At 44.4% G+C, this 24,843-nt stretch overlaps 1 protein-coding gene across 1 annotated transcript in view; it reads left to right on the top strand.

Moving 5' to 3' along the window:
- LOC147748329 (resistin-like) overlaps positions 1-24,625 on the top strand; it is a 136,125-nt gene extending 111,500 nt beyond the window's left edge. Inside the window, exon 3 of the mRNA XM_086936410.1 lies at positions 24,471-24,625. Coding sequence (XP_086792536.1) covers positions 24,471-24,604 — 134 coding nt within the window. The 3' untranslated portion in view covers positions 24,605-24,625. The remainder of the gene's footprint in view (positions 1-24,470) is intronic.
- The last annotated feature ends 218 nt before the right edge of the window (positions 24,626-24,843 follow it).

The raw sequence follows: 24,843 nt of genomic DNA, 5'->3' as shown, positions 1-24,843 counted from the left end.
TATCATCAATTTTAGAAAGCACTATAACGAACCTGATATAACAACAGGTTAGTAGAGGTCACCGGCAAAAAGTTTGCGAATAGACAACATTTTCTCAATAAATTGTAATTCAGACAACTTAGTTTAGTTCTTGTCTATCCAGGTCCACAACTGTATAAAGGAATTACCCCCATTTTTCAACGGTGGCCCCTCCGTGCATACAGAATATTCGTACATTTGAATTGAAGGTAACCTATTATAGTATAATATTCATCATAGCTATAAGGATATCACCACAATAGGAGAATAGACCACTAAGAAACATCTTGTGTTTATTTCCTGTACATAGATCCAGTGATAGTAGAACTGCTTGAAATCATTAACACAGTGGATAAGAATTGATGTACTCTTCCCAAGAATAACACAGGTTTGACCAATAAATTCATTTATAGACACAGAATTCAAGGAGTGGACCAAGAGGAAATTCTAGATGTACAGAATGATGCTCTTTGTTAAATTGAGACATTATAATGATGAGAACCCAAACAGGGGCCATGTGTCCATACTTTCTACTGGTGGTTTTTTCCTGTTGACCTATAGTTTATAGAGTAATAGGTCACATAGATAAAAATGCAAAGAATAGAAATTTGTTTTTGAGATCTAATATAACGTCTAGGTTTTGAAACTCCCTAAGGCTCTAGGTGACCAAAACCTATATCATGTTTATACATTAGATATTAATAGAGCCAAGTAGGAGCATTATTTATCCTCAGGTGTAGACTAGTAGTATTAAATTACTTCTATTTTAATTTCTTAGATACCAAGTCAATTGTTGTAAATGTCCTGAAGAAGGTGTGAAGATCAAACAAAGCACCGAAACGCCGCGTCGACTGTTTCACTCTTGACTGTACATGACTGTTGAACCCTTGACTGCAAATAGATGTATGACATTACCACTGTTGGTGGTTTTTATTAATTGTTTTTAATATGTTTTAGATTGTAACCCGTTCGGGAGGTGAATACATTTTACGCTTTATTTTTGATAATTATTGTTTGCTTAGTGTTATTAATCCTAAGTGATCTTATTTCTTTTGTCTACTTTGCCCTACTTTTGCTCTTGTTTTTGTTATTCATTCGCCATTTATTTGTCATAAGGTTATAAAGAATCACTTCTATTTCTTTTTTTTAAATATATTTTTTATTTTCCAATTAAACACAATGTATAGACAGTGCAACACAATTTCCTATATAATTAGCAAACATTAAAAATAACTGAGTATTGAACATAACATTGGAAAAGAGCATTACAGCACTTCATCTTAATCCAATACTACCTAATAAATCACCCAGTACCTACATAACAATCCTAAATAATGAAAAAGAAAAAAAAAAATAAAGACAATCAAAATTACTACTATAAGTAATACACATTACAGTACTTCAAACCATGCACAGTCCTACTGAACCCCAATTGCTTTCCTCTCCTGCCTTTCCTTGCATATATAGCTTTTTCCAAAGTATACACTGCCAATAAGTTAGCAAGCCATACTTGCATACCAGGTGGGTTCTTATCCAACCATGCCCTTGCTATACAGAGTCTATATACAGCCATGGCAACAAATATGAAGTCTCTCTCCAAAAAGGTATCCTCCACTACTATTCCCAATAGTATCTGTGCAGGTTTAAGGGTGATTTTCATATCTAGGGATGATTCCAAAAATCTCTCTATGTCATTAATTAAGGAATGAAGCTGAGGACATAGGGCAAACATATGTACTATGTCAGCGTCTAGTGAATTACAACGTGGGCACGAGATCCCCGTAGTGCCGACCCACTTCGCTATTCTGACTGGAGTGTGATAGAGTAAGTACAGAGTTTTGTATTGTTGTGACTGCAATGGCGCAGAGCAAAGTATTGTTCTTCCTAAGTACAGTGCCTCCTGAAACCATCCAACTTCTCCATCCAATTTCTCTGCCCACTTACAACCATACTTATCCCTATCATCCTGCTTTAATTCTACAAGGCTTGCATAAAAGCTACGTATTGAGCGATCTCCCCCTAGCCTAATCTTCTCTATAATATCCACTCTATTAAACCCGGTCCGTCCACCTAGCTTCGTCCCCAGAAAACTCCTTATCTGCAGGAATTTAAAGAAATCCCGTCTATCTAATCCGAACCTCTCCATTAACTCTGTAAACTGTACAAAGCCTCCTAGATTCATCACATCTTCTACCTGAACAACTCCTTTCGCTGCCCAACCCTCCATTGTCCTGTCCCCGAAAATTTCAGATGGAAAATACCTATTTTTCAGCAACCTTGTATACCAGTTAAACCTCCCTATACCCACTTTCTTCATAAGAGCAGTCCAAATCTTAATTCCAGCTTCCAATGTCTTGAATCTAGTTCTTTTATAATAACCAAACTCTGTACAGTATAAAAAACAATTTTCCACCTCCTCCCCCAAGACTGCTGCATAAACCCTATCAGAGCTGTCCGTCATTCTCTGATCAAGCCCTGCCCCTCCAATCAGCCCTTGAAGGTATTGAGTCGCGGCTGCCAGATAATATAGCCTGAAGTCAGGTGCTCCCCACTCACCTCTCTCTCTAGGAAGGGTCATGAACCTATATGCACTACGGGTCTTACCCTGCGCCCATATAAATCTATTAAGTATAGCTTCCAGAGTATTAAACCATTGTCCCTCAAAATAAAGGGGTATTGCCCTAAACAAATATAAAAACTTGGGCAATATTAACATTTTAATAACATTTGTACACCCCACTAAAGAGAGATGCAGGTTGTTCAATCGTTCCAAGTCCAGCTTTACCGTACTCATCAAGGGGGTCATATTCTTCTGTACCACAGTACCGAGATCCGCTGAGATTATCACCCCCAAATATACCGCCGACCCCGTGACCCTTTGATCCGTACATCCCACAACATGTTGATTACAGACTATTTGGGTTTTAGCCCTATTTAGACTATAGCCTGAAACCTGACCAAAATTAAGAGCCTCAGCTTCAACCTCTCTAATAGCTCCCTCTGGGTTAGATGTCAACACAGCCACATCGTCTGCGTAAGCCAAGGTTTTAGCCACGCAGCCCTTCAACCTCATTGGGGGGATCGCCTGATTACCTTCCAACCTACGCAAAAAAGGATCTAAGTATAATGCGAAAAGAAGAGGAGATGAGGAGCAGCCTTGTCTGGTTCCTCTTTCTATCTTCACTGCCGCTGAGTGTCCTCTGTTGACCCTAATTCTGGCGCTAGGGTTCTTATATAATGTTTGCAGGGCTTTAATAAACCGCTCCCCTATGCCACCCCATCTTAAAGTTTGCCATAAATATTCCCAGGTGACCCTGTCAAAAGCTTTCTCAGCATCCAAAAACAATGCCGCCATAGGGTCTCCCAGGATACCAGCAGCGTCGAACATTGTAATCACCTGCCTTGTATGCAATGTAGTACCTTTGCCTGGTATAAACCCATGCTGTGAGCAAACTACCAAATTCTCGACAACCCCTGCTAATCTCTTAGCCAGCATTTTCGAGTAGACTTTAGTGTCCGCATTCATCAGCGTAATCGGTCTGTAAGACCCAGGTTGAATTGGGGGTTTCCCTTTTTTTAAAATCACCATAATATCAGCTCCGCCCCATGAGTCAGGTACTGCCTCTCCAATTTGAGCTAACTTCATAACCCCAAACATATCAGGCCCCAGAGCACTAAAGAAAGTTTTATAAAATTCCACCGGGATCTGATCCGGGCCCGCAGCCTTTCCAGGAGAGAGAGTACCCAATGTCATTGATAACTCCTCCATCTGAAAGGGTGATTCCAGCTCCTCCTTATCTTCCTCCACCATACAAGGCGGAATAATGCCGCTTAAATACCTTTTAATCTTTTCTACCTCTCTTAGACTGCCCTCCTGGTGTAACTCCACATAAAATCGCCTGAACACCTCCCTCACCCCTTCTGTATCTTGGATATTAACCCCCTGTTCGTCCCTAATTTCCATGATATCCGCAGCTGCCAATCTCTGCCTAGTGCGGACAGCTAGCAAATGTCCCACTTTCTCACTGAGCTCATATGCTCCTTCTTTCTTAATTAAGTAGTTGTCTGCTGCTTTTTTAGCTATATGTTCTGTTGCTGAGGCTTTTAATGAAACGATTTTAAGTAAATGTTGTTCCAATGAGAGCTGTTCTTCTATAGCTACTCCCAATTCCTCTTCTGCTTTCAGTAATTCACTATTTATCCCCTTAATTCTGTCTTTTTCCTTCTTCTGAGATGAGAGTACGAAGCTTAGGGTCTCTCCCCTAACCCCTCCCTTAAAGGCATCCCAAACCACTCCTGATGGTGCGGTACCTCTGTTAATGTCCCATAATCCCTTAATCCAACCCTCCATATACCTCCTATACCCCTCATCCGTCAAAAGTGCTCTTTCAAATGTCCATTGTGCTTCCTTCCTCCCCCCTTGGCCTATCTTAATAGTTAGAATAACAGGGCTATGATCCGACACCACTCGCGGTTGTTTTTCAATCTGTGCCCCCCCCGATCAAGGATCCCGAGATCAGAAAATAGTCTAGCCTAACAAGCACTCTATGGGGAGCTGAATAGAATGTGCTGGGGTCTTTATTTGGGAGAATCTTAATCCATGGATCAGTCAGTGAGTTATGTGCAACTAGCCCTGCTATAGCCCTATATGTTTTCTTCTTCCTACCTCCGTAATGACCCCCTGCCTGTAAGAATGAACTCGAGGGATCATGAATGTTTAAATCTCCACAAAATACAATTGGTTCTGACCAGTGTGCTAGCTCTGCGTCCAAGTAATGAAAAACCTCAGGATCGTCTTCCGTTGACCCGTAGACTGTTGCAAGGGTAAATATGTCACCTTTAAAACTTAACTCCACAATCACCCAACGACCCCACTGATCCTCCTTCTTCCTTATTACCACCACGTCTCTACTTCTGCCTAAAACTGCTACCCCCCTATTTCTAGACCCTTGTTTAGAATTGGCCAGAACCATGAACCCTAGCTGTCCCAAAAGGTAATTCTTAGATGCCTCCACGTGTGTTTCTTGCAGACATACTAAATCTAGTCTCAGCAATCTCAAAAGTGCAGCCACTCTTAGCCTTTTAGCAGAGTCGTTCAGACCACAAACATTTATAGTGGCAATTCTACAGCTCATTTAAGGGATATCATACTTTTCCCGGGGACTATGAGACCATACATAAGCAGCTGCTTCAAATTCTTACTATTCTTACTAATGTGCTGAAATAACCGAATAAAGTGTGTGTTACACTGTCCACCCCTGTGTTGTACTAAACATTGTGCCGTTTTTCCTCTACATTTTTTATTTCCCCTAAACCCCCTTAACCCTCCCTGTCCCCCCTTCTCCTCCCTTCCTGACCCACCCCCTCCCCCCCTTTACAGGCAAATAGGTCCATAAGACCTATGTGTGATCGCTGCAGATCGTGGCTGTCGCTAGCCACCCCCTGACCCCCCCACAACTCCCCTCTACTCCCCTGTCTTTTTCCCCCATATACCTATCCTCCCCTTTCCTGTCCTTATTTTCTTTCTTAGTTACAGTGCTCTGTGCTTCTTTTTAGTGTATAAGCCAATAACATACATTTGAGAGCTTCAACCATTCTTCTGCTGTTTAAGCTCTTCCAAGAACTGCTGAGCCTTAACCTCCGACCAAAACATTAGCACCTTCCCTCTTACGACCACCTTCAGTCTTGCTGGAAATAACAGATACCCCTCAGCACCTACTGCCTGAAACGGTTTGATAAGCTCCCTCAACCTCCATCTCCTCTCTACCGTCACGTGGCAGAAATCTGGTCTAGTGAAGAAGGTAGTCCCCTCAAATGTCCGCCTATTATCTGGCCTTGCTTTTTCCAAAAGTTCTTCTCTGAGGAGATAGTTGCCTACATAAATCAGGATAGCTCTGGGTAGAGGTGGTTGTCCCCCCCACCCCTGGCTTTCTTGACTGTGAATGGGAATCTGTGGGCTCGTTGAACCTCCTTTTCCCACTGCCAATCGGACTCCGGGAATGCTCCTTTTAAGAGATTTACCACAAACTTTAAAACATTCTGCCCCTCTGTCCCTTCTTCCACTCCCAAGAGGCGAACGTTGTTCCTCCGCTGGCGGTTTTCACATTCCTCCATCTTCCAAAGCAAGTCTTCCGCTATCTTTTCTTGAGTTCCTTTAAAGTCCTGCCAGGCTTCCACCTCATCCTCTAATCTCACTGTCCTCTCCTCCACCTCCGTAACTCGGCTTACAATACCATCATAAAGTTTGTTGACTTTTTTTAAAGTATTATGGATTTTTTTCGTTGCATGCCTTGCCCTTCGACTTTCAGCTCTAGCCTCCCCCTGCATTTGCTTTAAAGTACTAGTGATCATGTCCAAGGGAGCTTGCAGCTGTGCTGGAAGTGGGGTTACATCAGAAGCGACTCCGCCTGCGTACCTTTCTTCCACATACGTCTGCGACGTTGCTGAATAGTCCCAGAGAAGCTTCTTTCCTCCCCTCGCCGGGGATCCCTGTCCTTGCCCATGCTTTCTTCCCTTTACCCTTCTTTTTTTCTGGGTACTTTCCTTCCCTGATGAGCTCATGCCTGAAGTAGTCTCTCCGTCCTCCTCAGTGTCAGACTCACTCATTAACGATTCGTCCGTGTCTTTATTAACTGAAAAAAAACAGTCTCCTTCAACTGAGCCTTCTGCCCCTTCAGAAACATCAACTGTCTTTGATGATTTGCCCTTTTTTGCCAAACTGACCGTGCTGCCCCATGACTTTCCAGCTTTCATTTCAGCCTCAACCTGCATAAGGGCTTCAAGCATATCGGCATTCCCTGCAGCTTTAGCCATACATTCTACATCATGGGGTTGGTTTATCACCATTTCAGCCTGCTCATCGCTGTGACCCTTACCAGCATGTATGTTCGGCTCGAGATCCACAGCTGCCTCACCATCCTTTTCCCCTCTCGCTCTGTCAACTTCAGCTTTGCCTCTGCTTCTGCCATCACCGCCATCACCGCCGTCCTCGCGGTCTGACTCAGTGCGTGGCTGTTGCCTAGCGACCAGAACAGCGTCTGCAGGAGTGTCCTCTGCAGCGTCCTCGAGGACGCCTCCGGTGCCTGCTGAACCACCGTCGAGCTGCAGAGAGCTTTTTGGGGTAAACGCCTCAATCACGGTAGGCTGCCTCATACCCATGTCTCTATTCTTGCCCGAGGGACCCGCTGCCTGATTTTCCGCGTTGCTTGCGCTTTCTTTGATTATTACCGCGGGGCCGCTTTTAGATCGTTCTTGTACCGGCGCCTTGCCGCGTAGCTCTGCTTTCTTTCCTTTCGGCGTTGAGGCTGGGGCTGGGGCAGTTGATTTCCGTATGGCCCCCGGTGCCCTCTGTGACCCAGGTCCTGCCTCGATCTTCCCAGGGTCCGCATTCTGCTTCTGCTTGCCCGAGGAAAAGTCCGGCTGCGGTTTATCTTTTTTTCCTTCTCCTTCTCCTTTTCTGGCTTCGAGGGTCGCGGTGGTAACGGCAACTTATTTTCAGAATACTTTCCACTAAGACGACTTGCTGCTTTTAGTTGCAGCCAAGAGAAGCCGAATCTTCTATTGAGCACTTTTCTGACAAAGGATAATCCCAGCAGACTTATGCGAAGCCAGATCTCAAGCGCCATCTGGGGAACAGGGATTCATCCTAAATATTTAGCCTACAGGGGGTATAGCCAGGAGGTAGTCAGGAGCGACTCCTCACCACAACCTGTCAGCGGCCATCTTGCCTCCAAGAATCACTTCTATTTCTAACCTTAAACCTACTTAGGAGACATGGTTTAGTGTATCTAACCAACTACAGTAAAGACAGGGACCCCAACACCTTTTCTAACATCACATGGGAATCGAACATGCTTCTGATTACCCTTGATGTTGCCAATCTATATACCTGTATAGATCATCAGGAGGGCATCTCTACAATTAAATGGTTTCTTGGCACTAAAAATATCAGATACCATCGACACAACTGTATGCTTTTGTGAATGACGGAGTTCTGCCTCCACAATAACATCTTTTTATTTGCAGATAACATGTACAGACAGATCAGGGGGACCGCTATGGGCACGTGCTTCGCCCCCAGCTACGCAAACTTGTTTGTGGGTTGGTGGGAGAAGCGCGTGGCCTGGGTGGGAACCAATGACAAATGGCTGGATCGCATCATGATCTGGGCAAGATACATTGATGATTTGTTTGTCGTTTGGCGAGGCGACAGATCCTCGGCTGAGGAATACGTTGCAGCGCTAAATGACAACCATCTCAACTTGAGATTCACTAGTAATATCAGTGACACATCTGTTTACTATCTTGACCTAGAGGTTTTTGTAAAAAGAAGCTCCTTACAAACCAATCTCTATCGCAAACCCACAGCGAGCAATACCGTATTACATGCGGCGAGCCATCATCCAAGGAGTATGATAAGGAATATCCCCTTTGGGTAATTACTCCGCCTGAAGAGGAATTGTTCAGATCCTAAAGATTTCGCTCAGGCCAGAGATGAAGCTGTGTGTAGGTTTCAAGACAGAGGCTACTCGAAAACATCATTAGCGAGTGCAGTAAGTAGAGCTGACCTCCTTGAAAGAAAAGATTTGATAAAAACAAAAATAAAGGAGGCAGAATCAGAGGGAACAACTAGAATGATAACTACTTGCAATATGAGATCCAGTGAATTGGTACAAATATTTAACAATAATTGGCATATTCTCAAAACAGACCCCGTACTGAAGAATATGCTACCCCCTAGACCTTCTGTAACTTATAGACGGTGCCAATCTCTCAGTGACCATTTGACCAATAGCCACTTTGAGAACTCCCCAAAAACTTCTATCAAAAAACCCGTATGTGGGTTCTATCCTTGCATGCACTGTAAGGCGTGCAAGTACAGTAAAAAACGGATAAAGTATGAAGGGAGACCCAATGATCCACGTCCCGTAAGAACAATCACAAAATTACTGAACTGTAATTCAGAATATGTGATCTACTGCCTGGAATGCCCGTGCTCCAAGAGATACATCGGTAGTATAATCAATCCGGTGAAAAAACGTATCCTGGAGCACATGCGTGCCATAACCAATAGGGATAAAAGTTATCCTGTGGCACGCTACTTTGAAACCCACCACAATAGCAATAGGGACCTATTGTCATTCTTCCTTATTGACCAGCTAAACAGGAAGGAACGTAGGGGCGACAAAGTTAGATCATTGAGAGCAATGGAATCCAGGTACATCATTGACCTCCAAAGTATGCAACCGAGAGGATTGAACAATGATGAGGAATTATGGGTACATCTGGAATAGCCTTAAGAGAGGTAGCAAAATGAGTATCAGTTGTGGTCAATAAATAGAATCTGTGTCACGAGAGGTAGGGAGATGATGTGGAAATGTATATTATTGAATATCACTACCTCCCAACAACAGTGAGTACTATGAACCGTCTAGCTGTATGAACTGACATGCCCATATAGGGCGCAATTGCAAAACAGGGATCTGTGTGCAAAAAATAATCATGCCCATACAGGGCAAAACTACACACTCGCATATCTATAATAATGGGGGACATTAGATATAACATCTAACTGAACAACGATTACCGTAATGTACAATGTTACATTATTTAAAATATTGTTATAACAGAAACGGTTTCTGAGAGAAAGCATATATGATCGATAAGGCGGAATGATAACATCATGTTCAGAAATGAATTGTTTCTCTTTTATTGTCCCGTTTTAAATGAGATGTGGTATATGCGAGGATTTGAAATGTTGAAATATCGTTTGAATATTTTTATGTTGTTTTTAAACTGCTGGAGCACTTCATATATACCATTTACCCTACCATGTATAACTTTCATTAACATTGTTTTTAAAGAAATGATGCACATGATAAGATGGCCGCCAATTTGGCATGATTCAGTCCTCTTTCTATGACGAGGAGGAGGTGGGGATAAAATGGCGTTTTTCACTGTAATCCGGTTGAAACGGACGAAGCCCAAGTGGTGAAACGCGTTTGTCGAGGGGGCAGGGGGTCTGCCAATAAAATATCACCTGGATAAGAGACTTTTTTGAGTGCCGTCTACTTTCGTGCAACATAGCGAATTGTGGCAATCATATATATATATAAATATATATATATATATATATATATATATATATATATATATATATATATATATATATATATATATTACCTACTGGCGTTCGCCAGTAGGTATATATAGTTAGAATTTTTTCCCTATGGGACTTTTGAAAATTCTATGTCTAATAACTTTGGCGTTTGTGGATGGAATCGGCTGAAATTTTCAGGAAAATGGCACATTTTGTTTCTGAGCAGCTCCTGAAAATTTGGTGGGGTTTCGTCAAGGGGGGGCTGAGAAAAAAGGGGGGTCCCAAAACGCGTTTTTTGCATTGAGTTTTCCATAGGGCGGTTGGACTCACTTTTAGCTCGAACGGCTGAATGGATTTGCACGAAACTTGGCAAAATTGTAGGGACTGTTAGCCCGATGTGCCTTTGCTAGGTCTCAATATATGTGCTCCAGTAGTTTTTGAGAAATTAACGTTCAAACCAAGATATATATCTGTAACAGCGCTCTGGGCAGCGATCCGGTCCGCTTACTTTTCGCTTATCGGAACTTTGCGCGCAGAAAGCTGATTGGCTCTCCGGTGTCTGTCAACATTCTAAACAGTCCGGAGCGGACGCCATCTTGTCTCTCGGTAGGATCGAGAGAGAAGAAGAGGTGGAAAACGAAGGGGGAATTTAATGAAAGGGGGCAAGGTATCCCCCTCTTGACCTCCTAGGAATGTTGTTGGGGTTATTAAAGGGTCCCGTGGGGAAAATAAAAAAAAAATGATTTTTCACGGTAGAAGCGCGGCCGCGAACTGGTAGCGAAACGGGAATTCGCCATTTTGTGCTTCGTAAATTAAATTACTAGTTATAAGTGGGTACGGGAGACGTATCCTAATCCCCTATGTTTCCTGAGGGTGGGTGAGGAGGCTGATATATGTTGATACATCTCTTCCAGCGGCTGTGCGTGAGCTTTTTTTTTTTTTTTGCTGCGTGACAGTCCGGAGCGGCCGCCATCTTGTCTCTCGGTAGGATCGAGAGAGAAGAAAAGGTGAAAAACTAAGGGGGAATTTAATGAAAGGGGGCAAGGTATCCCCCTCTTGACCCCCTAGGAATGTTGTTGGGGTTATTAAAGGGTCCCGTGGGGAAAATAAAAAAAAAAATGATTTTTCACGGGAGAAGCGCTTCACGGGCCGCGAACTGGGCCGCAAACTGGTAGCGAAACGGGAATTCGCCATTTTGTGCTTCGTTAATTAAAGTACTAGGTATAAGGGGGTGCGGGAGACATATCCTAATCCCCTATGTTTCCTGGGGGTGGCTGAGGAGGCTGATATATGTTGATATATCTCTTCCAGCGGCTGCGCCATCTTGCCTTTTTTCGAATGCCACAATTTTGTCGTGCACGGCAGCCATTTTAGATGCCAGGCTGGTCCCAGGCTATCACCTACCCCTGCGGATGTAGTTTATGGCCCCAGCTGTAGAGAATTCAGACATGCCAATTCTCCTGATTCAGGCGTGTGAGTACTGATTTCAGTGCTAGTCTCCCGCCTCCCGATTTCTGCAAGCAAAAACCCGGGGGCATATTACTAACAACTAGCGATAATTTTTGTCTATAACTTGTTTAGAGACAAAAATTATCGCCGCACATCGGCGATTTTTATCGCAGATAAACCTTGCTATTATCGCAGAAAAGTCAGCGATATTCATGTATTATCGACCTAATGCTCTTAGCCATGTTATCCACCTCCCATTGGATAACATGGCTAAGAACTGCTCAGGGCAGGTGTTAGCTTTTGGAGATATTCGCGCTTAGTGCGAATATCTCCAAAAGTTGGTAATAGAAGGTAGCGATGTTAGGGACTGTTTCCAGTCGCTAACATCTTGGCACGCCACTTTGCATGTCATTAGTGATAAGTATCACTGACATGCAAAGCCGGGCCCAAGATGGTCGCTATCTCCTTTTAGGTGTCACTAACTGGTGTTAGCGACAGCTTGATAATAGGGAAATAATTTTATCTCCGCTTTCATGGTTTTTAAAGCCAAAAAAAGCGGAGATAAACCCCCTTGATAATATGCCCCACGATTCCTTGGGGGTTTCAGCTGATAGGGCTTGGTATTGTGTTACATGGTAATTTTTCCATGAAACGTCAGAGGGTCGATGTAGGGGTTCTAGAAGAGGTGATAAACCATTTAAGCCTCATGAACAAGCGCATGGTCTTTTAAAGATTTCTGAAGTACTCGGGGCGGCGGTGTGTGTGTGCCCTCTTTCAGGAGCGGGCGGGGGGGCACTGCCAGCAACTTGCCAGGTCAGGTAGTGTTCAACACGTGCATCACCCTTTCTCTGCCTGCTATTGCGCTCCATGCTTCGGAAAGGTTAGAAAAAGAACGTGCATTTGAGTTTGAAATGTCCGATCCTGCAGCAGCACACTTCCAAAGCCCACACATGACAATAACCCGATTCAAGGCCCCATTCACCCGTTTTTCAAAAAATAGATAACACTCCAACAAAGTAAGGTTATAAAACTTTATTAACTTTTAACGATAATGAACAGAACAAAAACTAAAAACATTTAAACATTTATTAACACAAAAAGCAACAATGGTTAGAAGCTGTCTTTTGTGCGAATAGTCCCAAGGCAGCACAACGTGCAGAGTTCTGGACGGCACCCAGGTGATGTCGCCTGGGTGCCGCACTGGTTTAGGGATCCTACAATGCTGCTCCGAAAATTGGCGTGGGGCGTCCCGGGTGGGGCGGGGGGAGGCCTCGTCAGTAGCGGTCTGTTGTGCGAATAGTCCCAAGGCAGCACAACGTGCAGAGTTCTGGACGGCACCCAGGTGATGTCGCCTGGGTGCCGCACTGGTTTAGGGATCCTACAATGCAGCACAGAAAAACAGCGTGGGGCGTCCCGGGTGGTGCGGGGGGAGGCCTCGTCAGTAGCGGTCTGTGTCCAGTGTCACATGGCTGACACAACATGTACGACAGGCACCCAGGTGATGTCCAGTAAACTGCCGCACTGGTTTTGGTATCCTACAATGCTGCTCCGAAAATTGGCGTGCGGCGGCCCGGGGGGGGGGGGGGGAGGCGGCGTGAACGGGCCTCCCCAGGTGGCGGCCATTCAGCTGTTTACCGCCCGCTCTTGCGACTACAGCGTCTCGCTCACCATGTAGTTGAGTTGTTCCCACTCTTGCGGTGCAGCGATAGGCGGCTGCCACATGACTCTTAAAATGGCGGACGGCTCTTCGGTTTTGGGCCTGGTCCACTGAAATGGCCCTGGGACACCTTGGAAGTCGGATGCTTGCCTGCTAGGGCTTGGGCTCCATTCTCGAAAAGCGTCCCCTCAGCCGTGAAGATTGTATAAAAGTCTTGGGGGCTCCCGACTCCCGCAGGCTTTCGGTGGGGAGCGGCTGCCATGATTGCTCGCGGAATGACCACGACGGAGCCACGAGATGGTGGTGCTCTCATGCTGACGCCAGCTTCAGTCTGAATGATCCAGAAACAAGGTGGGGCTTTCATCGTTTGGGAAAAAAAAATGTTCTAAACCAATGAAAAGTGTTATTTTTAGGTCATATGACCAAGCCTTCCATCTTTAGGAAACCAAAAGTAAAATGAACCAATGAAAAGTTTTATAAACAAGTCACATGACCTGTTATGCGACATAGGGCTACAAAAAGCGTAGAAAATCCGTTGGCACGTGAGGCGGCGTCAGTAGCGGACCGATGTGCGAATAGGCCGAAGGCAGCACAACGCGCCGAGATCCGGATGGCACCGAGGTGGTGTCCAGCAAATTGCCGCACTGGTGTGGCCATCCTACAATGCTGCGCCGAAAGACGGCGTGTCCAGCTGAATTGCGGTCACTGTTGCGGTACAGTGACTCGAACGCGCCGAGATCCGGATGGCGCCGAGGTGGTGTCCAGCAAATTGCCGTACTGGTGTGGCCATCCTACAATGCTGCGCCAAAAGACGGCGTGTTCAGCTGAGTTCCGGTCACTCTTCCAGCACAGTGACTCGAACGCGCTGAGATCCGGATGGCACCGAGGTGGTGTCCAGCAAGTGGCTGCACTGGTGTGGCCATCCTACAATGCTGCGCCGGAAGTCGGTGTGGGGTGCCCCGTTGGCTTATGAGGTGATGTCAGTAGTGGACTGATGTGTGAATAGGTCGGAACCAGCACAAGGCGCCAAGATCCGAATGGCAAGTCCTGGATGTTGAGTGCCTCAGTTGAGATTTCTGAGCAGTGCTTGTAGAACTGTCTGAAGCTTATTTGCACCTGCTGCAGCTTCACTAGGTCCGGCGGAACTTGTTGCCTTTTCCTTTCTGCTTCTTTTCCTACAATGCGTTTCTTCTGAAGACACGACCAGGTCCCTGAATGTGTGCAGGGGGACGCTATTGAATGAATGAACGCGCCGAGATCTGGATGGCACCGAGGTGGTGTCCATCAAATTGCCGCACTGGTGTGTCCATCCTACAATGCTGCGCCGAAAGTCGGCGTGGGGTGCCCCGTTGGTTTATGAGGTGATGTCAGTAGCGGACCGATGTGTGAATAGGTCGGAACCAGCACAAGGCGCCCTGCACTGTTGAGCCTTTTTCAATGTCTGTTTTTTGTTCTTTCCCTTCCATCAAAAACAAAACAAAAATACAAGGCGCCAAGATCCGAATGGCAAGTCCTGGATGTTGAGTGCCTCAGTTGAGAGTTCTGAGCAGTGCTTGTAAGACTGTCTGAAGCTTATTTGCACCTGCTGCAGCTTCACTAGGTCCGGCGGAACTTTTTTCCTTTTCCTTTCTGCTTCTTTTCCTACAATGCGTTTCATCTGAAGACACGACCAGGTCCCTGAATGTGTGCAGGGGGACGCTATTGATTGAATGAAAATGGCGGCTTGACACAAAGCTGACTCAAGCGTTACTGTTGGTGCTATACAGACAAAAATTGGTTTTCAGTTTGTACATTCTTCAGGTTTTTTTTTCCATCCAAGTCTGATTGAGAGTTTGTAGAAAAATGGCTTCAGATTTTCCACATACTACTCTTCAACATTCTTCCTAAATGTAACAATGTGAAACTCACTAGGAGAACGGCTGTTTCTGTTTCCTTTCAAAATGCTGCCACCAATATTTTCTGAATGGAAGACATCATCTTGTAACATAAAGGGCCGAAAGGGGTTCTGGTCTGGCCGATGGTTGGTGGAGACATTTTGACTATATCTTGGACCTGCCCGGCCTCGCCCAAAATGGCGCCGGTATAAATGGGACTCGTAACTCTTTGCCCGCAAATGTATATCTAGAAAATGTTATTGTAAGTGGCCCTGTCGTATTTTAATTACAAAATGTACGTCCACCGATACCGCAACTGTTAGACACCTTTGTTCTTGTCACCTAATGGCCCGCTCGTTACGTTCTTCTACAGTGTAAATGTCTCCTCATCATATACGATTTGAGTTTGCTCCGTGGCCGGCCCACGTGGTTATAGGCCCGTATTTGTATACTGACATTTTTACAATAAAGGTTTTTAAAACAAAACACGGTAGTAGTATTTTCATTTGTAAAGTTTTTACTTTTAGTGACTGTTTTCGAATCAGTAAAAGGCAAGTGAAATAAAGCAGTCCAATTACATGACGGATAAAAGGTATAATATGTAGGAACGCAGTAAAGATAAATGGTCAAGGGCAGTTGTGTTTTTCATGTCTGCAACATAAAGTGATCGATAAGAATCTGATAATCAGGCGTATCGGCGACTAAGACAGCAGGCCGAATCTCTTTTACTCAACGGCTCCGTCATGGAAGGAAGAAACGCCCTTTTTCTCGAAAAAGGAATATATTTTACTTGCCAGACAGTTGTAAATTTTCCGGGAAAGTACATTAGCCTGGAATATTATAACATATGTTTGAAAAAAAAATATTGTTCGAAAATAATAAAAAGCGTAATTTTTAGGTCATATGACCAAGCTTTTCATCATTAAATTAACAAAAGTAAAATGAACCAATGAAAAGTTTTATTAACAAGTCACATGACCTGTTATGCTTACGTTACGCGCTGCGCGCCGCGGATCACTTCCGGGTGCGCTAACGCGGCGTGTCATAAAACGCATTACGCGACAACGTAGGTCAAGAATATAGTCTAAATGTCTCCACCAACCAGCGTTCAGAACACAACCCCTTTCAGCAGTCCAAAAAGTTCTGTTAAATGACAACAGAGGGGACAGGCAACAAGAACCATCAGTCAAAGAGGGGAGGGCAAGTTCTTCTCTTCCGGGTCATGTTGGGGCGCTACCGGAACTGATCGAATTGGTAGTCTACAGTGTTTCTGGATGTTTCAGACTAAAGCTGGCGTCAGCATGAGACCACTACCATCTCGTAGCTCCGTCGTGGCCATTCCACGAGCAATCATGGCAGCCGCTCCCCACCAGAAGCCTGCGGGAGTCGGAGGCCCCCAAGACTTTTGTAGAATCTTCACGGCTGAGGGGACGCTTTTCGAGAATGGGATCCAAGCCCTAGCAGACAAGCGTCCGAGTTCCAAGGTGTCCCAGGGCCATTTTAGTGGACCAGGCCCAAAACCGAAGAGCCGGCCGCCATTTTGAGAGTCCTGTGGCAGCCGCCTATCGCTGCACCGCTAGAGCGGGCGCATCTCAACTACATGGTGAGCGAGACGCTGTAGTCGCAAGAGCGGGCGGAAAACAGCTGAATGGCGGAAGAGGCACAGTGTAGCAAAAGCGGGCGGAATGGCAACTAAAACGATAAAGGGGCGCCTCACTACAGCTTGTCTTCAGGTCAAACGGATTGTGGGACAAGGTCCAGAATTGAAGAGTCATCAAAAGGCAAAAAGTACCGCCGGACCCCGGGAGCCGGCCGCCTATGTCGGGGGCGATCTCAGGCTACACCAGTGCTATAAGACTTGGGGAGGGTGTCGGAGCCAAGCGTCTTCTCCGAGTCCATGGCCATCACAGCGCCCCTCAGGGGCCTCCGTCAAGCTGTTTAGGAAGGTAACATATCATATTGTTTTCTAATGCAGTCAGGTCCACAAACGACACTCACTTACTTTGAGAATAGTGAAGCTGCAGTAGGAGGAAATAAGCTTCAGACAGTGTTACAAGCGCTGCTCAGAACTCTTAACTATGGCACCCAACATCCAGAACTTATGCTATTTGAGAATGGTAGTGACATCGAAGCATCTCGGGGACCAAAACCATTAACGTACTTTCACGTATGAAAATCTTACTTGGGGAGGGGGCAGGAGCGAAGCGCCCCCTCCCAGTCAGCGCCACCACACCGTATGTTGAAAATCTGAAGCCATCGTTCTACAAAGTCAACCAAACTTGGATTGAAAAATCTAGAAAAATGTACAAACTGAAAACCAGTTTTGGTCTGCATAGCATCAGTAACAACGCTTGAGTCAGCTTTGTGTCAAGCCGCCGTTTTGATTCAACAAAGCACAGGCATTGGAAAAGGCTGAAATTCAGAACTCTAAACTATGGCACCCAACATCCAGGAGCTTGCTATCCGGATCTTGGAGCCTTGTGCTGTTTTCGATCTATTCACACATCGGTCCACTACTGACATCATCTTATAAACCAACGTTATGTAAATAGTTTTTTAATAAAATGTTTTACCCTATTTCTTTGCTGGTGTGTTGTCTATATTTTTAATATTTGCATGGGGTTTGTCGTTATTTTGTGCGGGATGGGTGATGGAGCCGAGCTGTCTTGCAGCCCTCATGGTGTGGAGCTCAGTTCATCTCACTATTTTCGTATTTCTCAAGAAGGGTTGTTCCTAATATTTCTATTTTAGCGAGGTCAAAAAGAGATCCAATTAGTGGCCTACTGATTTTGCTCGATTACTTTTATTTTTTTACACGATTTTTCACTATCTGCAAAGACTAAACAGAGTATTGCGACTTTGTGCTTGTTTGTAAATAGAGAATGATCCAAAGAGAACCAATTCTAAAACAGTAAATGCTTGGACAACAATCAATCAAATGGAGAGACAAGGAGGTACGACGGATTACAACGGGGGTAAAGGCCTGCGTTAACTACCCTTCTGTATCTGCAAAGAGAGAGTACTAACAAAGGCAAAAGAGGGGAGGGGGGGGGGGGCAGCGTTCAAAGCACATCAGCGTGCATAAATACGAAAATGTTTTTATCTATCACGTACTTGACATTTTAAAGCTTTTCATATTTGCTATTAAAAAACCAATGAAATTCACAGAAAAAACCATAGGTTATAGTGGATATATAGTTAGGAATTTGCATTTACAAAACCTTGAAAATTCAATGAAAAAACCATAGGTTATAGGCCATATATAGTTAGGAATTAGCATTTACAAAACCTTATTTTACTCGCATAAAACCATTGAAATTCCATATATAGTTAGCTAACTATAAGCGCTAACTATATATCGCGCACCCGCAATCCACTGCTGATGATGTCACATATTACATCATTCATGACATGGTCAGTGACATCACTGATGACATCACTGATGACATCTCAGATGACATCACTGATGACAACTCAAATGATATCAATGATGACATCTCAAATGACATCACTGATGACAACTCAAATGACATCACTGATGACATCTCATTTGTCATCACTGATCACATCACTCATGTGATAATACAATGAACCTCTTCAGACTCTAATATAACCTTACATACACTCAGTATAAACAGACACTCACAGACTGTCACTCATCCATGGACTTACTCACACACCTAGTCAGTCATGCAAAGAATCAATCACACCTCCATTTCCTCAACTATACAGTTATACACATCTTACTTATTCAAACATATAATAACACATATTTACTCTCTTATATAATCCCTGATACAAGCTCACAGTGATCGATACAGCCACTCACACATTCACTGGCTCTTATGTTCAGTTATTTATATATCTCAACTCTCACATGTATTGTGTTTTACATACGTACTTACTTGCACATGTAGCAATGAGAAATCCATTCACTCACCAACACACCCATGCACAGTCAACCGCTCATATAGCTGTTTCCACATGCACTCTTGAACTCATACTCCTAGTGAATCAACTGCTTACACATCTATGCACAGAGTCACGCACCTCCCAGCCACCCACACACACACTCAGCCTCCCATTCAAATATTTGGGCAACCAATCAATAACCCATATGGCTACTCTTATAGCTACTGATCAACACATGCAGCAGCTTACACAACAACAAACATACTGATGCACGAATTAAGACAGTTTAGTCACTAACCCATGTACTCAGTGAGACACATTTAATCACTCACTCATACAGTCAGTCATGCACCTACTAAATTCTTCATCCAGACACTTATACATCCACTCATTCTTCAATATGTGAAACATATTTTAACTTTACAGAAACATACAGTCACTGGATGTTGTAATCAGTGATGTCATCAGTGATGTCACTGACCATGTCATGAATGATGTAATATGTGACATCATCAGCAGTGGATTGCGGGTGCGCGATATATAGTTAGCGCTTATAGTTAGCTAACTATATATGGAATTTCAATGGTTTTATGCGAGTAAAATAAGGTTTTGTAAATGCTAATTCCTAACTATATATGGCCTATAACCTATGGTTTTTTCATTGAATTTTCAAGGTTTTGTAAATGCAAATTCCTAACTATATATCCACTATAACCTATGGTTTTTTCTGTGAATATATATATATATATGATCAAGGCTATTTCTAGCCGAAACGCGTCATGGCGGACTGGTGCTGGGCTAAATACTAAATAAAAACATTTGCACCAAACTACGGGTCTTGCTGGTTCCTGTGTCTACTGATCGGCTGATTTGCTGTGTGTTGCCTAAGGAGCGCCATGTACCTCATATATATATATATATATATATATATATATATATATATATATATATATATATATATATACCAACAAAATCTCCTTTGCAAGAAACCGAAAGGACACAGCGGGGATTATCGTTTTAATACTGGTCATATATATATATCTTCTGATTTGCCGCACTTAGCCGATCACCTTCCTTTCGACCTCGGTGCCTGCAGCAATGGCAGCAACCACTAATTATAATCCACACAGTCTGTTCGGGAACTCCCAAAAGAACAAAAGAAGACAGCGGCGTGGGCATAATAAATTTGTGTTCTGTCCTCCCGAACAGATTGTGTGGATATATATATATATATATATATATATATATATATATATATATATATATATATATATATATATATATATATATATATATATATATATATATATTCACTCTCTCCCATGTAAAGAAGACCTCCCGGGACACAGCGGGACCGCACTTCATTATTCATTCAGGAAACAGTAGCGTTGACCGGTTTCGGCGTGTGCCTTCTTCTGAACGCCTTAGTCCTTAAACAGTGTCAGCTCCCACTCGGCATTTATTCTAAGCTCCTCCTTCCAAGTGGTGGTGGAATCACCTGATTCAGATTGTCTTGGCTTTCGTTAGTGTTGGGGACTCCCAGCCCCAAAATGCAACGTACTGACAGTCCGATTTCAGGATGATGGGGGCCTCACTTTTGAAAAACAAATATTGTTTGTTGGTGTTTAAAATCCCGCACTTTCATGCCATCTCCCCTGTGGTAATCCACTTGCAGGTATAGATAGGGTATCTGCGTCTCTCCGCCCCATCTGACACCGATGTTAACAAGCTGCCTCACAGGTTTCGATGGCGGGCCGTGGATGGATCCGACTCCTCTGTAACCACTCCTTTTCTCCAATGAAAGCCACGGCCTCACAGCGAAAGGGTCCCTTCGTGCGCTTCATTGGAACTGCGCTTTACATTCATTCACTCTCTCCCATGTAAAGAAGACCTCCCGGGACACAGCTGGGCTTTACTTCATTATTTATTCAGTAAACAGTAGCGTTGACCGGTTTCGGCGTGCGCCTTCTTCTGAACGCCTTAGTCCTTAAACAGTGTCAGCTCCCACTCGGCATTTATTCTAAGCTCCTCCTTCCAAGTGGTGGTGGGCTCACCTGATTCAGATTGTCTTGACTTTCGTTAGTGTTGGGGACTCCCAGTCCCAAAATGCAACGTGCTGACAGTCCGATTTCAGGATGATGGGGGCCTCACTTTTGAAAAACAAATATTGTTTGTTGGTGTTTAAAATCCCGCACTTATATATATATATATATCTACAAAACCCCTCCGACGAGCAGAAGGAAGAGGCCACACGAGGAATCCAGGGAAAAGCCTTTATTGGACAGCAGTTTAGGCATGATGCATTTCGGCAATGGAGCCTTCGTCGGATGCCGCTGCTAACCTTGAACACGACCACGCCTTCACATTTAAATAGTCCTGCAGTCCTCCCAATGTTAGGAGCACACATCTCCCCAACCATGTGATCGTCCGCCTGCTGCAATACAGTAGGTACTACAGCTCCCAGAATACCTCATAACTGGGCAGGCAGTACGTGGGGAAATTCGATCAAAGTTTTCATCCTTGTGGCACTGATGACATGCAGGGCAAGGCGCGTTATGTCCGGTTTCTGTAAAGTCCTGAAGCCCCCCTGGGTGCCCGTATACGTTTCAACCTTTGAGGTGCAAGTCCGCCGATCCATGTGCTGAATACAATGAGTATATATATATCCACTCCAAACATGCAGGTAGCCCCAAACGGAGTGAAGCCTCAAACACGAAAAATTGCTCACTTCATTTATTAGCGACTTGCATGCAGGCTGCTGACAGTGAAGAACATCAAAAGTCAATAAAATACCAAACTCGTTTCAGGAGTCTTATCCCTTTGTCAGTGGCCTGTGTTCTTGAAGAAAAGCAAAGTTGATAACACACCTGTCCAAATTTAAACAACCCGCCTCAATGGGCATGGCCCTTCCACGGCCTTCTGGTCATTGTAGTGCCGATTTTCAATGTTCCCTGTGGGCATGCTTGTCTTCACGAAAATTACACTACAATTCATTACCCAAGTGGGTTGATGTCATCTCCTGCCAGAAACCTGCTCCGCTTTTCAGTCGCTGATGTGAGCCTCAAGGCGGCATCACCCTGCAAGTCGCCCCGAAGCTTGCGTGTCTTCCATAGAAGTCGGCACGTCATGGAGCCATCAAGGACCTGCTTCCAGCAGTGGGTCTCACTCCGCTGCTGGGCAACAGCCGTACACATCTAAACACACAGGCAGCCCCAAACGGAGTGAAGCCTTAAACACAAAAAATTGCTCACTTCATTTATTAGCGACTTGCATGCAGGCTGCTGACAGTGAGTAACATCAAAATAAAATAAAATGCCAAACGCGTTTCAGGAGTCTCATCCCTTCGTCAGTGGCGTGTGTTCTTGAAGAAAAGCAAAGTTGATCACACACCTGTCGAAATTTAAACAACCTGCCTAAATGGACGTGGCCCTCCCACAGGCTTCCAGTTGTTGTAGTGCGGATTTTCAATGTTCCCTGTGGGCATGCTTGTCTTATCGAAAATTACACTATAGTTCATTACCCAAGTGGGTTGATGTCATCTCCTTCCAGAAACCTGCTCCACTTTTCAGGCGCTGATGTGAGCCTCAAGGCGGCACCACCCTGCAAGTAGCACTGGAGCTTGCGTGTCTTCCATAGAAGTCAGTACAAAAGGGGGTGGTGATGGACGGAGCATATGAATCAATCAAACACTCACACCCAGTCAAAAGATCTGGGTTTAATCCATCACCGTTCTTTAGCCCACTCTGCGACCCCAGTTCAGACATGGCTATATGCAAATCAGTCTGACCCTGTGCCTCATGGGAACAGTCCAGCCCGAACTGCCAAGCCATGTCTTCCCTGGACCGGAAACAAGCTTCCGAGGACCGGTTTCTGGCATTTCAGCCGTCTTCAGCCCGGCTTGCTTGAATCCAGTGGCAAAGTGAGCAAGGGACTCACGTCTGAGCATACCCTGCCACACTTGTGGTGGCCAAAATCGGTACAAAAGGGGGTGGTGATGGACGGAGCATCTGAATCAATCAAACACTCACACCCAGTCAAAAGATCTGGCTTTAATCCATCACCGTTCTTTAGCCCACTCTGCCACCCCAGTTCAGGCATGGCTACATGCAAATCAGTCTGACCCTGTGCCTCATGGGAACAGTCCAGCCCGAACAGCCCGAACTGCCAAGCCATGTCTTCCCTGGACTGGAAACAAGCTTCCGAGGACCGGTTTCTGGCATTCCAGCCGTCTTCAGCCCGGCTTGCTTGAATCCAGTGGCAAAGTGAGCAAGGGACTCACGTCTGAGCATACCCTGCCACACTTGTGGTGGCCAAAAGCAGTACTGGATTCAAGCAAGCCGGGCTGAAGACGACTAGAATGCCAGAAACCGGTCCTCGGAAGCTTGTTTTGGTAGGTAATGGTAAAGGTAAAGGGTTGTAAGGGTAATTTTAGGGTTTTGGGGTGGGCAGTGGTAAAGGGGATAAAGTTAATTTTAGGGTTTAGGGGCAGTGGTAAAGGTAGGTACGGGTCATTTTAGGGTTTAGTGGTGGGCTGTGGTAAAGGGAGGTAAAAGTACATTTATTGATTGGGGTAGGTAGTGGTAAAGGGAGGTACAATTAATTTTAGGGTTTTGGGGCTGGGTAGGGGTAAAGGAAGGGTAAGAGTAAATTTAAAAAAGGGGGGTCTTAGGCGTCCCCCCTAAAAAAAGAAAACAATTAAATTAAATATTACACTTAGAATTTAGGGGTGGGTAGTTGTAAAGGAAGGAATGGGTAATTTTATGGTTTAGTGGTGAGAAAAAGTTAGAAGTAATGTAAGAGGGGCTCATATTAAGTAATACACACACACATATATGAGGTTTTTACATACTTTAAATATACATATGTGGTAAAGGCATCTGTGTATTAAAGGCATGCGTCGTAAAAGCTATGCAGTAAAGACATGCATGGTAAAAGTATGTGCGGGAACGGCGTGCGTTGTAATGTCATATACCATTTTTGTTTTGCCATATTAATTTGTGAGCCTAAAGCAGTCCTCGAGATGACAGACTATCCGGCAATTTGGCAATCCATTCAGTCCATAAAAACCTCTATGCAACAGGCTCTATATGCATTTGCTGAAACCAAAAACAGTCATGTGCATGCTATCTTCCACTAGAGGTAAAAAGATCTGCTTCGCCTACTACCATAAAATTAATTAAAATGGCAGTTATAAATATATAGCATTTTTAAGTGACCCTCCACTTTTGCCATTCCGAGTTCTGTGCCTTTTTGTAACCCTTTCGCTGCGGCCGCGATTTTACCGCTGTGCGGTAAACAAAAGAACAGGGCGGGCCGTGACAAACCCCAGCCGTCATCAGCACACGCCCACCGCGGGGCGTGACGGCTGGGGTTCGTCACCAGCATGGGAGGGGTTAAGCATCCAGATATTTTGACCACTTTCAGATTTTCTTTGTAACAGGTTTTTCCTTTCACTCTGCAGGTTACACTCCTTATGCCTGTGCGTGTGGGATGGCCTGCGGCTCCTGGGACATCAGAGACAAACAGACCTGTCACTGCCAGTGCGCTAAGATTGACTGGACCAACGCTCACTGCTGCAAGATTGTTGTAAATTAAACCAAACTATATCTTTCCTTCAGCCTCTCTGTCTAGGCTATCTACATTTTATGACCTTCTTAAACTTGCTGAGCAGAATAAATAAATATGTTCAACCGTTTGATTTCTTATTGCTTGTTTTAATCTACTGATTTGTAGAAAAGTGATGTGTTTTCTATGAATTAAAATATTTATCGCTTGCTCTTAATTCCAAATATTACATACATTTTTTGTTTATTTCATTCAGTCAGTAATATGAA

This window comes from Lissotriton vulgaris, chromosome 1_1 (assembly GCF_964263255.1).
Source record: "Lissotriton vulgaris chromosome 1_1, aLisVul1.2, whole genome shotgun sequence".
NCBI lineage: Eukaryota > Metazoa > Chordata > Amphibia > Caudata > Salamandridae > Lissotriton > Lissotriton vulgaris.
This window is presented reverse-complemented; position numbering and strand designations above follow the sequence as displayed.